At 41.7% G+C, this 19,582-nt stretch overlaps 1 protein-coding gene across 1 annotated transcript in view; it reads left to right on the top strand.

Moving 5' to 3' along the window:
- Positions 1 to 2,183: 2,183 nt before the first annotated feature.
- The window catches only part of PITPNM3 (PITPNM family member 3), a 188,635-nt gene continuing 171,236 nt past the window's right edge, over positions 2,184 to 19,582 (top strand). The window contains exon 1 of the mRNA XM_058164597.1: positions 2,184 to 2,571. Coding sequence (XP_058020580.1) covers positions 2,538 to 2,571 — 34 coding nt within the window. The 5' untranslated portion in view covers positions 2,184 to 2,537. The remainder of the gene's footprint in view (positions 2,572 to 19,582) is intronic.

The following is a 19,582-nucleotide window of genomic DNA, read 5'->3' as shown; positions in this document are numbered from 1 at the left end:
AAAAACAATGTCCATGACCTGCACATACAGAAACAAGAGAGCATGTACTTCTCTAATGCCTGTATTACAGAGATATTCATACTAGCCTCATCTCACCATTACTATATAAATATTCAGGGCACACAGGACATTTGTATACCTCCCTGCTGCTTGCAGAAACTAATTCTGTTATAACATATAATGTTGCTAGGTTCTACGCAGCAGTGCTTGAAATCCATCAGATGATGATGACCTGTGCCTCAAACCAGCCTTAATGAGCATTTAATTTGTTGGTCAAGGGTGTTTTGTATTGTGATAGAGTTAGTTAGTCATATATTAACTTTTATGTTCCCCTATATTTAATGTTTTAATTTTAGTAGATTTAGATGATTTTTATTTTTCATACATTTTAGCTTTTTAAAATATATTTTGAATGCTTTTTAATCTTGTGTATCTTTTGTTTTCATACCTTTTAGCTTTTTAAAAATTGTCTGTATCACATGCTCTTTATGCTGGTCTTTGACCATAATAAAGGTCTGATGGAATGTAATCACAATTTCAGCAAACAGAACACGGTGAATTCAATCCTAGCACTTCACATTGAAACAGAATCTATTACTGAGTGATGGAAACCTATTTGCCCAAGAGACTTTGGAGACCCATTGGTGATGAGAACAGAGGAGCTACTATAAGGATAATGGATGGGATCATCACCTTTATGAATTTCTTTCTTAAATCTGGGTCTAATTGCCTGCCCACCTGATAGGCAGAGACGGAGTACAAGAAAACGTAAGTTTTGCTCTCTCCACCCAAGATCCTGCACGGTGCATCCTTCCCTATCAGTTGTCCTCCAGCTTTTTGGGCACAAGTCCCAGATTTTTCAGCCAAGGACCATGTCTTGTGGGGGCCTTTTGAAAGTTGTGCCATTGTAGCTGGACCTCCCCTCCTCCACTTATAGGAAAGGCTGGCTCCATCACTGAATTCAGAGAGGTAACAGATGCAGCCCATGTTATTTTATGGAAGTCAGAAAGACAGGGACACTAGTCTGTCCCTTGGAAGCAGTGGTGAAATTCAATTTTTTTTACTACTGGTTCTGTGGGCGTGGCTTGGTGGGCGTGGCAGGGGAAGGATACTGCAAAATCTCCATTCCCGTCCCACTCCAGGGGGAAGGATATTGCAAAATCCCCATTCTCTCCCCACTCTGGGGCCAGCCAGAGATGGTATTTGTCGGTTCATCAAACTACTCAAAATTTCTGCTACCGGTTCTCCAGAACCTGTTAGGACCTGCTGGATTTCATCCCTGCTTTGAAAGGAAGGCTAAATTACTGGTCCTTATGAGGTTGGGATATCCGCATCAGCATAAAGGAAGTCCTTGACAGTTTGTTTAGTGACCGTCTGAAGCTACAACAGCACTGAAAAAAATGAGTTATTTTCCTCACTTAACGACTGCTGCAGCATCCCCATGGTCACGTGATCAAATTCAGATGCCTGGCAACTGAGTCATCTTTATGATGGTTTGCAGTGTTCCAGTGATCACCTTTGATGACCTTCTGACAAACAGTCTATGTGGGAAAGCCAGATTCACTTATCAACCGCGCCACTACCGTAATTTTAACAACTGCAGTGACTCACTTAACATGAAAGGTCGTAAACATGGAGAAAGGCACTTAACAAATGTCTCGCTTAGCAACGGAAATCTTGGGCTCAATTGTGATCCCAAGTGGAAGATCTTTAATTTCAACAAGCCAGGTTCTCTTGGGATTTCCTACAGCAAGGCTATTGCCATAATTCTGGAGAGGGAAAGATAAATACACTGAGTTCATTCACACAACACGGTTACCGAATTTGCCTATTTCGTGGGTTTGCACAATATACCGCTAATTGTCTTAATAACCTGATCACAGCACTTCACCCACCCACCCTCCAATTCCAGCCAAACTTAGCACGTACAGTTGAGTACAGCCATCGCTAAATTTACTTGAAGCCCGTGGTGCGAATTCCGACATCCCCTTTGCGAATGAGCTCTGTACATGCTCGGGACCTTCTTTTTGCTCTGCACACGGAAGATTCCCTCCCATCGAGTTTGGTCCCGAAGACGCCGTGGGGCAGGGCGGGGAGAGCCGCTGCGATCCCCCCCCTCCGCTGCTTTTCCACAGGGGCGTGACGGGGGTGGTGGTGCAGCTTCTCCAAACTCAAACGTTTCTGCCTGGTTGCGCGGCGGCAAAACCTGCAGCCGCTGCAGCAGCCCTGCGCCACCGGGAGGGTGCCATCACTTTGGGGCCTCGGCGTGGGGTGGGTCGGCACGGCAGCCCCTCCCCAGCCGCTTAAAGAGACCTCTCCCCCACCTCCCTCCCCGCGAATTGGCTGTGGTGCCTTTAAAGGAAGGGGGGCGGCGGTGCGAGTAGCAGCAGCAGCAGCGGTGGAGCAGTTCCTCCAGCGGTTGAACGGGAGCCTCTGTCAGGCCGGGGATCGAGACGCAGCTTCTCCGCTGGAGACGGCGCGCAAGCGGCAAGGAGAAGCCAACGGGGAGGCGCTGCGCTCGACGGCATTAAGAGGCGATGGCGACCGACCCGCCGCCGCCGCCGCGCCCAGGTGAGCGAGCTTCTGCGGCGCGGCTTCTGGCTTCCCTCGCACGTGCCCCGTCGTCCGCTTCGGCCATGCCGCAGCTCGGTAGCCGAGGCATGGCCGAAAGGGTGGGTGGCTGGCTGGCAACGAGGGGGGGGGCGAGAGGCTTCCTGAGCACGTGCAGAGCGCTCTGGCTCAGGAGCGGCGCGCGGGAAGGGAGCCTTTCCCCGCCGGAGTTACGCAGCCTTGGGGAGTCTTGACCCGCCGCGCCAAAGCTGGGGCAGGCAGGGCGCCTTGTCTGTGAAAGCGGCGCGCCCTCCTTTGAGTAGGTGCAGCCTTGTGGTCGTGTTCCGTCTCCTTCGGATCCCGCTGGATCCCATTGCGGCTCTCGTTCTCGGCCTCTCAGCGCGAGGACTCTGAACATGTATGGAGTGCTTTTCTGCTGTTGTGGCAGGAAGGCGCTGTTCCTCTGTTGCTTCTACTCCTGTGTTACCGTCTGTCGGTCTGTTCAGCACACTGCGCCACCCGCTTCAAATCCAAATAACTGAAAGCTCTTTTAAATTTCTTGGGGTCTGGGTAAAAGCCCGCTGCTTTCATAGACATTGTCCTGGCACTTCATCCTGCTGGGTCAAGGAAATCCATAACGGTAACTTGGATTTTACTCCATTGTCACTTTCCCGGGTGCAATTCTTGCTCGGGTTGGGCTTCCTTTGGAGGGGAAGTGCGCGGAGACTGATAGCGTTTTCTGACAGTCGAATTTATTAATAGATGGGTTAAGCAGTACAGAATGCATATTTTAACTTTGCCGAGGGAACTGGCAAACCCCCGCTGTCCCTTTATCACAGCTTTCCAGAGAGAAAATAGCACCACTGTGAATTCATAGTGCTGTCAAGTCTCAAGGATGAGACCTGGGTGTTTTTAGCTGGGACAGAAAGAAATTCTCCATTGCAGGCACTTTCATGGCAGCTGAGAGAAGAATTGTGAGCAAACTGACAATTACCGGTAGCAGGAAAGAAAGAAAAGAAACAATTTTTGCCAGAACTAGTATGGCAGTCCCCAACAATATTGAATAATTCTTCTGTGGCCAAGTTTCCAGTTTTGTTACACTTGTATGACATGTGTCTCTATTAACCCTCCATCTGCTTTTGCTAGTGTTTGGCTTCAAGTTTAAATGGCAAAAATAAGCACTTTGTTCTCCAAGGTATGTGTGTTCAATTTCAGATTATTGGGAAAGCAAAGCAAAAGGAAACCACATCCCCACCCCTCCATATAAGCATGGGTTGCAAAAGAGAGTGTGAGGTTCCCCCCCCCCCACACAAAATTGTTGATTTTTTTCTGCCCTTCCTCAGGCATCTTATAAATGTATGTGCTGGTGTTTCCCAGGCAGTTCAGCACAATTATTTTATGTAGAAATGCAAAGGTTAATGAGGCCAGTTGCCCTTTCGGGAAGAATATACTGTATGCTGTTTACCAGGAGGTGTGTTCAGGATGGACACAGAGAACCAGGTCTTTGTGCCTTGTCAACTGGGGTTTCATTGCATGATGCCCAGCTTTGCCATGACAACTCTGATTCTGTAACATGCTCATTTCTCTCCAGGTATCTTCAACAACGTTCCATCTATTTTGTGGCTCTGCTTTGGTTCCTTTTGAACTTTTTGGAAATGTTCAGATGGGATAGAATGGAGCCCAAACTGACTGGCTTCTAAGGGTCCTTTGTCACCTGATGCAAAAGTGAATGGGGTTGCCTTTATAACTATAATAATTCATTATTATCTCCCATTTCCTAAGCATTAGAATTTTTAAAAGTAGTACCATTTCTGGTTTTGCTATTCCTTAAATGCCACATGAGACGAAGGTACCTATCTGATATATATGCTTATTTTGCAAGCTAAAGACAGTGTACCAGAATATAGGTGTTTCCGAAACAGGAATCCACAATAGCTGAAAGCTCTTTGGTTTTCTTTTCCGAAAGTACCATCTGACCCTTGGATGCTTTGGGCAAACCTTGGCAAGAGTTATCTCTTAAATTAACTAAGCTGACTTCCATCTGTTTCTCTGCTCTGTGACAAGCTGGGTTCACTTCTCTATCCTCTGGTGGGCATTTCATTCTGAAGGCATGCAAGTTTCTGATTACTAATTGATTGTCCATTTGTAGTCATTAAACTGAGTTGACCTGCAAGAAAGATTTTTGCAAGTTAAAGCTCCGAAATACAGAAAGTCCTCAACTTACAACTGTTCATTTAACAGCCGATGTTAACAACAGCACTGGAAAAAGTGACTGATGACTGTTTTTCATCCTTATGACCAATGCAGCAGCCCTATGTGATCAAAATTCAGATGCTTGGCAACTGATTCATCTTACGATGGTTGTAATGTCCTGGGTCATTTCTGACCTTCTGACAAGCAAAGTCAATGGGGAGAAGAAGCCAGATCCACTTAATAAACCTTTTACTAACTTAATAGTGGCAATGGTTCTCTCAACAACTGTGGCAAGAAAGTTCATAAAATGGAGCAATACTTAACAACTTTCTCACTTAGCAATAAACGTTGGGTGCAGTTGTGGTCATAAGTAGAGGATTACCTGTAATCGTTTGGATGTTTCAGTCTCTCTAGTTCGGAGATTTTAACAGTCTCTATGACCTTGGGAAGGTTGCATCTCAGCTGTAGCCCCCAGTACTTCTGTGAAACTGAAAAACTGAGGCAGCAAATAAATTGCCCCTATATATAAAGAATTCTGCAGCAAGGAGCTGAATGAGAGCACTGGGCTTACATTTAAAGCAGGAGGCATGTGATATGAGAAAAGTGCTCAGATTTGGCTTGGGACCGTATTATAAGAAAGCTGGCTTTTTCTCTTAATTAGTCTGACTCCACCCTTGGTTACTGCTTTTTTTTTTTTTAAATTTACATTTATATCCCGCCCTTCTCCGAAGACTCAGGGCGGCTTACATTGTGTAAGGCAATAGTCTCATTCTATTTGTATATTTATATACAAAGTCAACTTATTGCCCCCAACAATCTGGGTCCTCATTTTACCTACCTTATAAAGGATGGAAGGCTGAGTCAACCTTGGACCTGGTGGGACTTGAACTTGCAGTAATTGCAGGCAGCTGTGTTTAATAACAGGCTATCTTACAGCCTGAGCCACACCGCGGCTCTTTTAGGACATTGCTGTAGGAGCGAAAACGGAAGACACTTCCCTCCAACAAGTGACAATGCTGTAGAAGGGTGTGCCTGTGTGACAGATCATTGAGGTGCTAGCAGTTAGGGGCAATTAAACAAGCTCCCTTATGCCTTTAGTGTTGTAGCAAAAATTCCTAATATGTTACTTGTTAGAGGCTAAAATTCTTACCGGCTCAAGGTTTTCTCAGCCTTCCATCCTTCCAAAGTTGGTAAATGAGGACCCAGATTGTTGGGGGCCATATGTTGGGGGCAGTATGCTGACTCTGTAAACTGCTTAGAGAGGTCTGTAAAGCACTCTGAAGTGGTATATAAGTCTAAGTACTATTGCTAAAGCTGGCTGTTTGACCTGTAAAACAACAAAGGGAAAGAGAAAGATGTTAGCCAAGGTAGCTTTTCTACTGCTATTTTATGAATCATTCCTTTGAAAAAAATTCTGCTTTAATTCTGATACTTATTCCCTTTTCTGGACGAGGTCATAAAGCTGCCTTAACATCTGTTCCAAAGTGAAACAAGCACATCTCCCGATTTTGTTCAGAAAATGCTAAGGAGATGAACTCCCAAGAGTTTGAAAAATTTCTGATGGATTTTCTTTGTTTCTTGCTGAGGACTTCAGAAAAGTTTGGGAGAATCTTTATATAATGGGTTAGTTTTTTTTACCTCGCAGAACAGGAAAAACAACTTGAGCTTTTAATTTTTCTAGGAGAAAACAGGAAGGCAGAATCTGCCTGGTCTTGAAGGAAGTCTGTCATCTACCATTGGGATGGTTCCAATTGGAGGCAAGGGTTTGATTCTTTTTTCACTTTGTATGGGCAGAGGTGACCTCTCTTCCTTTTTTCATAACTGGCTGCCACTAATACTGATTGCTGAAGAGGTGCCCTGGCATAGTGCTGGGTACATCATTTGGATGGGCAATGATTCGATTTTACGATGCACCAGGAAATACTTGGGCTAGAAAATAAAAATTAAAACCGTGACAATGACTTCCATATGGTTGCCTTGAAAACTCATGAATATGTCCCTGAAGTTATCTGGGGTCAAATTCTAGTTAGAAGGACTCTTACTCTTTAGTGTTTTATGTATGCATAGCTGCAGCTGAAAAAATGAATCACTCTGGCTGGCAATTTAGAATGCGGTGGTACTTTCCCCCTCCACGTTCATAATAGTACGTGGGAAACTGTTCCCGAATGTTTGCAAGAGTCAGGTGTCGAGGCGTGGCTTTCTCAAGCATCCTGGAAATTATAGTGCTCTAAAGGAGGGGTGTCAAACTCGTGTCGTCACATGACGTATCGTGACTCTCCCCCCTTTGCTAAACTAGGCATTGGTGTGGCCAGCGCGTGACACATCTGTTCCATAGGCCGAGAGTTTGACACCACTGCTTTAAAGTATATTCTAAAATGTGCTTCACTTTCAGGAAACTGCGGCAGAATTTCTGAGGCCTCTACTCCAACTGCTACTTAGGAATAAATTCTGGACTTAATTAGCAGGAGGTACTCATTTCCCCTCATCAAGTTGGAGGAAGATGGATATTTTTTCATTTTTTTTCTTCCAGCATGGGAGAATTCAGGGCTGAATATTGTACTTCTGCTAATCAAAGTACTTTCAGTTCAGTTTATTGCACATTGCCTTATCATAGATAATCTGCTTTTATTGTTTTGCCTGATGTGTGAACCAGATCTTTCCAGATTATAAACTTGCATCCTTGGCACAACAGTCATGTTTTTATGAGCTGTAAAGTGTGACTTAATGTTAGCTGTATTTAAGGCATCTAGCACATATCCTCTGGGTCAGGTTTAGCAGTGTTCCTGATCGGTGAGATATATTTTAAATTGGATAGTCATTTATTTATTTTTAATTTGCTTTACTGGTATTTGATTTGTTTAATGATTTAGTATGCCACCCAGACTCTCACTGTTTGAGTTGGGTAGCTATATATATGTTCTAAATCAGGGGTCTCCAACCTTAGTAACTTTAAGGCTTGTGGACTTCAATTCCCAGGGTTCCTCAGCCAGCTGTGCTGGGAGCTGAAGTCCACAAACCTTAAAGTTACTAAGGTTGGAGACCCTGATTTAAATAAATAAATGTGACTTAACAAAATTTTGGCTGGCCATGGTTTGTTAGTCTTTTGGTAGACATCTCTACAACTTGGTGCATGTTGCTGCTGCTTCTCCTCCTGCATGATTATATTTTTAAAACCCACAGTTACCCAAGACCTCAAAATCTCATGAAAGAGGTAGGAAAACATTCGTTTTTCCCAGTCTGTTTTCAAAATAAAGCTCTTGCTGCATTTCAATAGGAGTAAGAGCTGAAATAGAAGCATGAAAAACATAGATACCATTGTAGGAACAGCACTACAATCAATCAGTCCTGAACCCCATCTTATTTTACCAGTGACATAGGCTGCTTAATTGCAACTTAGGCATTAGCACAAACTCACATGATATGGAAACTTTGTTTAAAGTAAGCTAACCTACATTAAGCTATGGTTAGTTTGGCTGGGTATTTCTGGGAAAATAGCTGGTTTATTCATATGTTATGCCCATCGATCATATCATGGCTTGATGTGATGGCTTGGGTTATATGCCCAATGACTTGAGTCCCATAACATGACAAACTATCCACATCTATTTAAGCTTAGTATAGTTTGTTATGTAAACTCAGCCATTCTCTGGGCATGCACAACCATATTAACTAGTTTGATCCATGGATGGAGCTAAGATAGTTGAACAATATAAATTACCTTATTGGGCAAACCCAATCCAACATGTGAAATGCTAGCCTCTATGGTTAACTCCATCATGATTAAAGCCCATCATGTGCTATTGTGTTGGTCCAATCTGTGAACCCAGTTAATAATGGGAAAGCCCTTGGCTGCTGAATGAAAGTGAAAATGAAACTCTTGTCTTTTGTAAGTGACAGGTTTGAACAGAGTAGTGTTACTGAACCCGGCATGCTATCTCCAAGGCTGTTATTAACAGCAAGCAACAAAATGGATTAAGCTAAGTAGCTTTAATTGAATCAGGGAACTTAACCTGTGATATGACAGCTACCTGGCTTAATTGTTGAAGATCAGGTGTGAACCTCTGAAAATATATTCATTTTTAGTTGAAATAAAAAAACCTCGAAGCAGAGCAGCTGTTTGTGGGGAAATTGTGGGTTTCCCAAGCAATGTCCTTTTTTCTAATCTCCTCTTCAGGCTGTGGATGTGTGTTGACATTTGACGGAGAGAACATGAATATTAGCAATTTTGGGAAGCGGCATCATTCCTAATAAAGGGCCAGCATTGTGGTTATAGCACTGGAGAGGATGAAACATCCTGTCTGTGTATAAATTTTCTGTCATCCCCATTATTTTTGAAAAGGAAGCAAGTAAGAGAAGAAACAACTAGACATGAACTTGGGAGAACAGGCTTGATTTTCTGAGGTATTGCTAAACATTTTGTTTTTCCTAAGAAGGATGATGATTAGCTTCTCCCAAGAGTTTCTGCTTTTTATTTGTCTGTTTGGAAGAAAATCCAAAGAAAAAGAAACCCCCCTTTGGACAAATATGTGGTTCAGAGGTGTGTTTCAGCAGGTTCTGACCAGTTCTGGAGAACCGGTAGCAAATATTTTGAGTAGTTCGGAGAACCCATAGGAAAAATTCTAACTGGCCCCACCCCCCATCTATTCTCTGCCTCCCAAGTCCCAGCTGATTGGGAGGAAATGGGGATTTTGCAGTATCCTTCCCCTGGATTGGGGAGGGAATGGAGATTTTACAGTATCCTTCCCCTGGATTGAGGAGGAAATGGAGATTTTACAGTATCCTTCCCCTGCCACTCCCATCAAGCCACACCCACAGAACCATTAGTAAAAATATTTGAAACCCACCACTGATGTGGTTTTCTTTCACCTGTTTTTTCTTGTGGAGTAAAATTGTTTGGTAGAAAGACCCAGCTGATAGCATTGCTACTATGTGGATAGTAAGCAGCTTTGGCTTTTTGATATTTATGGTGCAATAAAATATAGATAAGCCAAAACTGATTTGATACAGATGAGAGAATTTGTGGAGAAACAACACTAAGGAGTTTCTCTACAGAAGGATCAGACCTCTGGGCTGGATCAGTACAAATATTGGTTTATCTTAATTAAGCTAAATTGTTGCCTTTGTGTATTAGTTTTTACAGAGCCTTCTTGGCCCCAAACCAAGCAAAGTACATGTCTTTAATGCCATCTATAGAAAGTCATGAAGATTTGGGATCATAAAATGAAGTTGGATAGTTGGTAATCCAATTTATAATGGGAAGTCAGTTATTTACTATGCTGTGTGAACTAGGTATAATTTGGATTATAGGTTTGTTTCTTCTTGTTATAGGAACCTAATACTATGTTTGTTGACCTGGGCTTATGAATGATATAGAATAGAATAGAACAGAACAGAACAGAACAGAACAGAACAGAACAGAATAGAATTTTTTATTGGCCAAGTGTGATTGGACACACAAGGAATTTGTCTTGGTGCATATGCTCTCAGTGTACATAAAAGAAAAGATACGTTCATCAAGAATTCTAAGGTACAACACTTAATGATAGTCATAGGGTACAAATAAGCAATCAGGAAACAATATCAATATAAATCGTAAGGATACAAGCAACAAAGTTACAGTCATACAGTCATAAGTGGAAGGAGATGGGTGATGGGAATGATGAGAAGATTAATAGTAGTGCAGATTTAGTAAATAGTTCAACTGTGTTGAGGGAATTATTTGTTTAGCAGAGTGATGGCATTTGGGAAGAAACTGTTCTTGTGTCTAGTTGTTCTGGTGTGCGGTGCTTTATAGCGTCGTTTTGAGGATAGGAATTGAAACAGTTTATGTCCAGGATGTGAGGGATCCGTAAATTTTTTCACAGCCCTCTTTTTGACTCGTACAGGTCCTCAATGGAAGGCAGGTTGGTAGCAATTGTTTTTTCTGCAGTTCTGATTATCCTCTGAAGTCTGTGTCTGAAGAATAAAAGAAGCAGTGCTAGAGGTTTCAAAGCATTCTCCCCCCTCCCCCCAAAAAAGTATTGGATAAAGGCTGGTTGGTTGACCTTTAATTTTGATTCTGCAGACACTGACTTGGACTTTCCATGGGGCAGGACACAGAGGCAAAGCAAAAGAGGCAATGGGAATATTTCAGGTACTTGCTGGAAAAGTAGGTTCACTAGGAAGGTGTAGAGGTGTTACCTGTTCAGTGTTGGTAGATATGTGTATTTTTAATGCAGATGAATCATGCTTTCTTTCCTAGATTTTGCTGTTGAATTATAATAAGTATTTCTGGGACAGAAGTTATGTATACTACAGTTATATTAATTGGGTTTGCTCATCTTGCTCAGCTGTTATTTGTTTAATTATGACTAAATCACAATTGGCTGGAATCATACATTGTATTAAACTATAACCCATGATTCATAAATTACAATAGCAGGTTTGTACGACACAGCCAAAATCCAAGAAGTCACATTGTGCTTTGGTGTGTGCCATACAATAGAACACAGATGTGAGAATTCAGAAAATTATTTCCAACCAAGCTAAAGAGACCAGTCTTCTGATAGGTTTGTTCTGCCCCTGGTGCCCTTTTATTTATTTGGCCTTCCAACTTGCCATAGCAATTCTGGGAAGTTTACATATGGTTAAAAACAAACACAAAGGAACCAAACACACCAACATCCAATACAGAAGACTGAGACCAACTGCAGCATTCAGATTCAACTCCTCATTTCTAGGTAGGATCATCCAACCCTTTAGAAAATGCCTGCAGAAAAGTAGGATTGTTCATTTAATCAAACTTTAATACAGCCATATCAAGTTTTCAGGTCCTTATGGGAGGCCATCTGACTCTCAGATAGGATGCTGTTCCACAGGGCAGGCTTTGTGATAGAAACAGCATCCTACTTAGGTTCCATACATGACATTGTCTCATAGAAAGCATCTGAAACATGCCCATTATATTCAGTCGCATAGGATAAGCAGACACATTGTAGACAGGCAGTCCTGCAAACAACTGCATGGAGGTCTTCCAGCTTGATGAGTCATGTTTTGCATTAACCCAGGTAGCCTATAAAAAGCCAGCGCAGCTTGTAATGCTGCAGATAACTTGGTGATCTGCATCAAGCTATGGTTGACTCTTAACCACATAGATTTTCTTGATGATGATCTGTCCCTAACCAGATCTTCCAACCTGCACTCATCATTCCTGTAATTGAATCTATTCATCGTGCATCACAATGCACTCATAACTATCTGCACAACTGCATTTTCAACCAATTGCAGCTTCCAAGTGGTCTTCAAGGCGACCCTGTGTAGAGTATATTGAACTAGTTCAAATGGGAGGTGACCAAGGCATAAGGAACCATGAGCAGGACCTCCTGATTCAGGAATAGGCATAGTTTGCATACAAGGTGGATTTGTGTAGAGGACCTGTTGGCCATGGCTGCTACCTTCAAGAGCCATGAAAATCTGCTCGGGTGTGTCTGTGTGTGACCACATCCAGAACAAAGATGGAGATTCCCTAGAACAGGGGTCGGCAACCTTAAACACTTAAAGAGCCATTTGGACCCGTTTCCCACCGAAAAGAAAACACCGGGAGCCACAAAACCCTTTTGACATCTAAAATGAAGATAATGCTGCATATATCGTTTTTTACCTTTATTCTATGTATAAAAAAACTATAATGTGTTGCATTTATGAAATCAACGAACTGCTACAGAGAAAACAACAGCATGCAACAAAAACATTTTGAACTCCGAAAAAAAAGATGGGTCACAAAGCTTAATAAATCACATGCCGAGGGGTGTCACACATTGGCGGTTGTGATGCATATTTTGAGTGACAGGGTATGAAAGAGCCACGTGCAGCTCCAGAGCCGCAGGTTGCAGACCCCTACCCTAGAACCAGTGAACCTCAAAGCCCACAACCACTTGGTCTTGCTCAATTAAACTGAAGCTCGTTCCTCACAGTGCTGGATTTTATCATTACATCTCTTCCCCTCTTCCTGCTGTCAGTTACTGGTGAATTTAATTGTTCCTCATTTGGTTTGGGTTCTTTGCCTTTCTTGCCTTTTTGTTAGATTTAGAGCAACAATATCTATTCTATGTACTGTAGTTTGTATGGCTCCTGTGAATGATACGCAGTTGAAATTGCATGCAAATGTTACACAGATATGCAAAGTAACATGTGAACCTTGACAGGCAGGAGCTGAAATAAGGCAATGCTGTATCTTTCAGAGGCAGGGGAGACTTCCCCAATCTTAGGCACCTTCTGTAAGACTACTGGAGAACAGCATCTGGGTAAATTAACCTCAACCCTTTCAGAAGAACCTTGTCCCTGGAGTGAATGGGTTGAACAGAAGCTCATTCATAACAATCCTTCTTTGATAGATTAGATGGCTTAATAGGGAAATTGCACATTTAGCCAAAGATATTAATCACACAGCAAGGCATCTAACAGCTACATTTTAAACAGTATCCCTGCAAGAGATGCAAAAATTGCGCTGAACAAACAAATACAGAGATTTGTATCCTAATCAGGGAAGCCAGAGGTGCTTATCCATATTATTTTTTTGTCTATCAGCTCCTGTTGCTCACTTTTGTAAGCATTATCTGTCAGTTGTTCAGCTGATGTTCTTGTCAGGTTGTCTCTTCAGACATCGTCCAAAATTCAGAATGAGTGTGCAAGATTGGCCTTGCAGCATGGGGTCAAGAATAGAAAAATGGGTGAACCACTTAGCCACTGATGTCTGCAGAAAAAGCAGTGAAAAAATATGACAAAGGATGTAGATGATTGTGAGTATAGATACTATTTCACATCTCCCCACTATTAAAAGGGACTCTAAGAAAAACGAAAAAAGTTTTCCTTCCTTGCAATCTTTGCTCTGGGCAAATGGCTCTGATGCTGCTAGGAGAGTCACCCTGATTCTATGGTTGGGCTCCGATTTTGGCCCCTGTGGCCTTTAAGGAGGGAGGGGCGGGACCAGATTTGCACTGGCTGCTTCATTGAGTGGTGAGTGAGCAGTTTCCATGACAACAAAGGCTACTCTGAGATCTTCACAAGCCAGCATTGCTTACTTTGGGGGTGGGGTGGGGTGGGGGAAGAGAAGAGAAGAGAGTCTCAGCATTTTTCTCATGTAGCGGTGATGGTGGCCAGACATCAGAGTTGGGCTTTTCCTCTGCGAGTCATAAAGAGAAGAGTCTGACAACTGGTTAAATGGAGGTAAAGTGAAGGAATTGGAACCTTTTTTGTGTCTCCAGATAACTTTATTTGTGAAGGTAGGCAATCATGATCTCGCAGCTGAGCTTACCTTAGAAAGTGTTGTGAGAGTGAAATGGAGAGGGAGGTCGACTCTGTCTGTCACGATCTCTGAAGGAGAACACACCCCAAGGGAAAACAACAACAGGGACTTTGATTTTGGCTCCCTCTTTTGCTCCAGGAACACCTAGGGAAAAGAGGGCTTACAGCAGACATTTTTTTTAAACAAATAGACAAACTAGAACAGTTCCAAAGAAACCAGTGAGATGAGGACTACAGAAGACATATCCTATAAGGCAGGGACTTAGGCAGAATTCTGGGAGTTGAAGTCCACAAGTCTTAAAGTTGCCAAGTTTGGACACCCCTACTATAAGGAAAAGTTGAAAGAATTGGGCTTCTGTACCCTGAGAAAGAGATGACCAAGAAGCAGGGGTGAAATCCAGCAGGTTCCGACAGGTTCTGGAGAACCGGTAGTGGAAATTTTGAGCAGTTCGGAGAACCAGTAGCAGAAATTTTGAGTAGTTCAGACAACCAGCAAATACCACCTCTGGCTGGCCCCAGAGTGGGGTGGGAATGGTGATTTTGCAATATCCTTCCTCTAGGAGTGGGGAGGGAATGGAGATTTTGCAGTATCCTTCCCCTGCCACACCCACCAAGCCACACCATGCCCACCAAGCCACGCCCACAGAACCGATAGTAACAAAAATTGAATTTCACCCCTGCCAAGAAGTGACATTGAAGAGTATCCTATGCACATGACCAAAAGGCCCATTCTCTATTGTCCAGAAGACCAACTTAGATCTAAAGAGATATGACGCTTTTCAACAGAAGGAGCAGGAATATAATCACGCAGAGAAGCAGAATGCCTGGGAACCATCCATTGGAGTGCTTTAGAACAGGGGTCTCCAAACAGTTTGCTGGCTGAGGAATTCTGGGAGTTGAAGTCCACAAGTCTTAAAGTTGCCAAGGTTGGAGACCTCTGCTTTAGAACATAGAACGTCATCAGAGTTGGAAGGGACCTTGCAGGTCTTCTGATCCAACCTACTGCTGTGGCAGGAGATGCTATACTATTTCAGACAAATGGCTGTCCAGTCTCCTCTTCAAAGACTCCAATGATGGAGCACCCACAACTTCTGAAGGGAAGCTGTTCCACTAGTTGATTGTTCTCACTGTTGGGAAAATCTTTATGGATTTCCTTAATTATTTAGGGAGTTAGACCAGATGATCTGTAACTTTCCCCTCCCAAATGTTTTTGATTCTGTTAATTAGCAACGTAGCCGAAAGTGCTGAAATTAAAAGAGTTAATCAGGGACCTGGAACTAACTAAAAGATTTTTCATGCACATGTTGATGAACATTAAACATGTTCAGATGACTGACATGTTTCATTCAGAATATTCCTTTTATTTTTCTAGGGAGTTGGGGTAAATTTGAAAGAGATATAATTGCTCGTGATGCATCTTCTATCCTGTTGTATACCTTGGTAAACAGCATTCACGAGGTTTTTTTAAACATTTTTTAAAAAATGACAAGTTCTGATCAAAAATGACAGAATTGAGGTTGTTGTTTTTTAAAAAAAAATGTCTCCAGTGTTTAGAGAATTTTCTTTGTCCCTGTGTTTCATGTCAAATAAAATTTGCAAGTTTTTTAATTTACATTTTGTAAAATGTAAATAATTAGAATAGAATAGAATAGAATTTTATTGGCCAAGTGTGATTGGACACACAAGGAATTAGATAACAAAGAAGAAGTATCTACGTTATACATTATTCCATTTAAACTTAAAGGGAAAAAATATTGCCTGTTTCCAATTTTGGTTGAGCTCCTGGCCAAATCATCTAGAACAGGGGTCTCCAACCTTGGTCACTTTAAGACTTGTGGACTTCAACTCCTGGAGTCCCTCAGCCAGCAAAGCAAAGCTGACTGAGGAACTCTGGGAGTTGAAGTCCACAAGTCTTAAAGTGACCAAGGTTGGAGACCCCTGATCTAGAAGCTTTCTCATTCTCTATGTGATGGATCGTTATATTAATAAGCCATTAAGAAGGCTTTGTTTAGTTTCCTTCAATATAGTGGTGAAACTGGATCTGGTATTAAGATGCGTTTTGTGATCCAGGGAATCCTTGGCTCTCTGTGGTCCAAGCTGTAAGCTCATCTGGGGTGGCTGCTCTGAGGTTTCAGAAAGGATGGAAAGATGATTGTCATTATAAATGGAACGCAAAATTTAACGGGAAAAATAGAATCAATACTGTACAATTGAATGATCTGCAGCTTGACTGGCTTTGCTGATGAAGTACTTCTGTTCTTTCTCTATCCCAGACTACGTAAAAACAGACTGTCCAAAAAGCAAAGGAGGAGAAAAAAAGGGTAGAGGAGGAGAGTTGGGACTTTATTAGGGAAGAAAAGAGGATGCCCCTGAAAAATTCAGTTAATTTTGTTAACTGAGGTTCTTTTGCCCCAGCTGCCATATAAAATTGGAGTTTTGCCATTAAATATCTATTAAATATCCAAATTGCTGTGCCTTCTGTTTTCTGCAGCAACAGGGGAGAAGTGTATCGTTCTGTGGTAGTTGCCCTCTCAGACCCAATAATGCACATAATCCTTTTTGTACCATGCTGCTGTAGCTATAAGCTGTAGCTTTAAGCTGTAGCTATAAGCTGTGTTTCTTTTTGCTACCATAGCATTCAGAGTTTGATAGGCGAAACCCTGCAGCTCCCGTTGTTTTCATCGACTATTGGCTTCTTGGCTTTGACACAAGTTGTGATGTTTAAACAGCATATGCTATACATGAGCTTGACTCTGAGAGAGGGAGAAAGAGAGAGAGAGGGAAGTTCTGGAAAAATAAACAGTATTTTTCAAGGTGTTAAAGTTTTGTTGTCCTGGCTTAATGCCAGTTGAATGTAGCTTCTGCCTGGGTTACTTGCAGTCCTTATTGGCACAAGTGCTTAATGAGGCTCTTGACTGCAAATAGGACTTGAACTTTTCAGAGTCTGTGCACTGACCTTCTTTTCTAATACAGACTAATTTATTTCTTATGGAAGCTGTCTGCGCTCTTGAGTTGCAAAAGAGCTCATGAAAGAAAAATGTTATGGTACTTTCTATAAAGGGAAGGTGGGCTTAGCCCATCTTGTTTGTCATTCATTTGAGAGAAGCTTCAACTGAGAATTCCAAAGCTTATCTTCAGAAGGATCGTTCCCTATTCTCTTGCATTGCAACAACGCAAATGTTCCCCTTAGTTATGGGCTTTAGTTTCTGTTTTCTTTGGCTTATGGCTGAGGCTACCTTATAGCAGAGTACCAGTCATAGCATTTTAAAAAACTGCTGTCTCAGGTTTCTGATCTTCATTAAGCTTTTCTAATTCTTTGGCCAGAGGCAAAATATTCTACTTCAGATAAGCCAAGACAAATTGTGTAGCATACTAAGAAAACTCTAAGCTGAGAAAACCACTGTGCGACGGATGAGAACCTGCAAATGACTTATGAAACTTTTGCTAATGGAGATCCCATTCCATGTTATATTTGAGAACCATATGAGTGAAAAGGACTGTAGATGACCTGAGTGATTGCCAATTTCTTTTCACAGATGTATCAACGCTCCAGGAAATACTGTAGTATTTTCTTACTGCAAATTGGAACTATCCTTGCAATTCAATCCTGTTGATTCCCTTCCACACATTATTGATTGCTCTTTTGAACCTGTATTTCTGCAGTTCCCACCCAAAATTATCATTGGCTTATTTCCTGTAGGGCCTCTGCCTTCTGTTGCTTCTCTGCCACAGCATTCTGTTTGCTGGCAATCTGTTAAACCTCATATTTAGGACAATTATTGATGCTCTGTTTCATTTTCTAAACCTGCCAGCTCCTATTTCACTGACTTTGGGGTTTTCAGTGGTTGCAAATTCTGGTCTGTATTTAAATTTACTGAAGACGGCTGTTCCCTGTCTTTGCAGAATTGGGTATTGGCTTTATGCTTTCATCATTGCTTGTTTTGTCTTTATTGCTTTGTTTGCTATTCTATACGTTTCTGGTGTTCTTATGTATGGATCAGATATTGATTCAAAGTCACAAAATCAAAGCAACAATCAATTCATATAGTATCTTAGACTCAGATAAAATAAGAAGTGGTCCGAACCGTAATCATTTGGAGGAACTTAGGCCATCAAGATAAGCCATCATTGGGTTTATTAGTTTCTGAACAGTTTGTTATATGAATTTAGCAATTGTGTGTGTGTGGTGGTGGTTACATCCAGATTTAAATATCAGTGAGTTACGTGAATCCAGGGAGCAGTTTTTGAAGTAGTGAATCCTCTGCTTATATAGAATAAATATATACTGTAGCAACATATCTTGAGAGATCAGTCTTTTTATTAGCCATTGCTTTATTTTGCTCTAGCCATGCTACTTATCCTCTTTATACACATGGCACCTACTTCAGTGGTAGTTGGTTTGCTTCACCCCTTACTCTGGACCAGCTTTGGAATTTGAGCTGAAATATTTGTGTGCTCAGCCATCTCCATAGAAAGACCAAGTCTGTGTGCAGTTGATTGGCAGTAAGCAGCCTTTGGATCAACCAGTCTACCTGGCCTTATAACCTTGTTACAGAACAAACTTTGTTTTCTTGTGATGACAGCTTGTCAGACCATAACGTGTTCATTGTACTTTTTTGTGAGTCTATGATGTAGTCTTCTCTTGACTTAGAGACTGTTCTATCTGCACCAGATATTTTCTACTCTAACTAGCTTCTGGCAAAGGAATTTTTTATAGTTTTGCTGCAAGGGTTTTGATTTCTGTCTCTCAAAAGGCAGAATTCAGGTAGAATTCATTCCTTTCAACAAAAGGACGAAGGCCGTATCCCTGCATGCACCCAACCACAATAACAAATGGCCTGGCAACATTTTTCTGCCTTATCCCCATGTTACTTTCATGTGAACTTCAGCTCATGAGTGAGATACAAACAAGATAAAGTTATCTTTAGCTTTACAAACGTTAAATTAATATTTTCCCCCTTACTTCAATAACATAAGCAGCTTTAAGGTGCATCCAATCAAATCACTTGACTTAGGGGGAAATTCAGATGACTGGCAGTGATGAAACAGAATCTTAGAAGCAGGATAAGGATCAGCAAATTGGGACAGTAAATCACCCTAATAAATATTTCTGCCAACCAAAGTATGAGTAGATAGCTTATCAATTTTCTATAGAATCAATGGGAGATGAAACCAATAATAGATTTCTCATAGCTGCAGCTTATTTGTTTATTCTAAAAAGCTGAAGGTCTATGGTGGTTAGTTCCCACTTTGTTGGATGTTAGTTAAGGAGGGGGGAAGATATTTGAGGTTCACTAAGTGCACCATCTTGCTCATCTTTCTTTTTCCAAGTTTGACTTCGTTGTTTTTGTTAACAGTATATTGTTCCATATTGTTTGGTGTATTCTGAGTTGCCCAAAATTGTTTGGAGCCAAGCAGTATCAAATTAACCAATCAATCAAATATTGTCTCTCACTGTAAGCCAGTGGAACTTCTAGATTTATAGTAAATCTCTAATACGTGAGTTGGTGTAGAAAAATGGCTGAAAACGTTGACTTTCTGGGTCTTGCAAGGCTTG

This window comes from Ahaetulla prasina, chromosome 1, assembly GCF_028640845.1.
Source record: "Ahaetulla prasina isolate Xishuangbanna chromosome 1, ASM2864084v1, whole genome shotgun sequence".
Lineage (NCBI taxonomy): Eukaryota > Metazoa > Chordata > Lepidosauria > Squamata > Colubridae > Ahaetulla > Ahaetulla prasina.
Note: the sequence above shows the minus strand (reverse complement) of the source record. Positions and strands in the feature narration are given on the sequence as shown.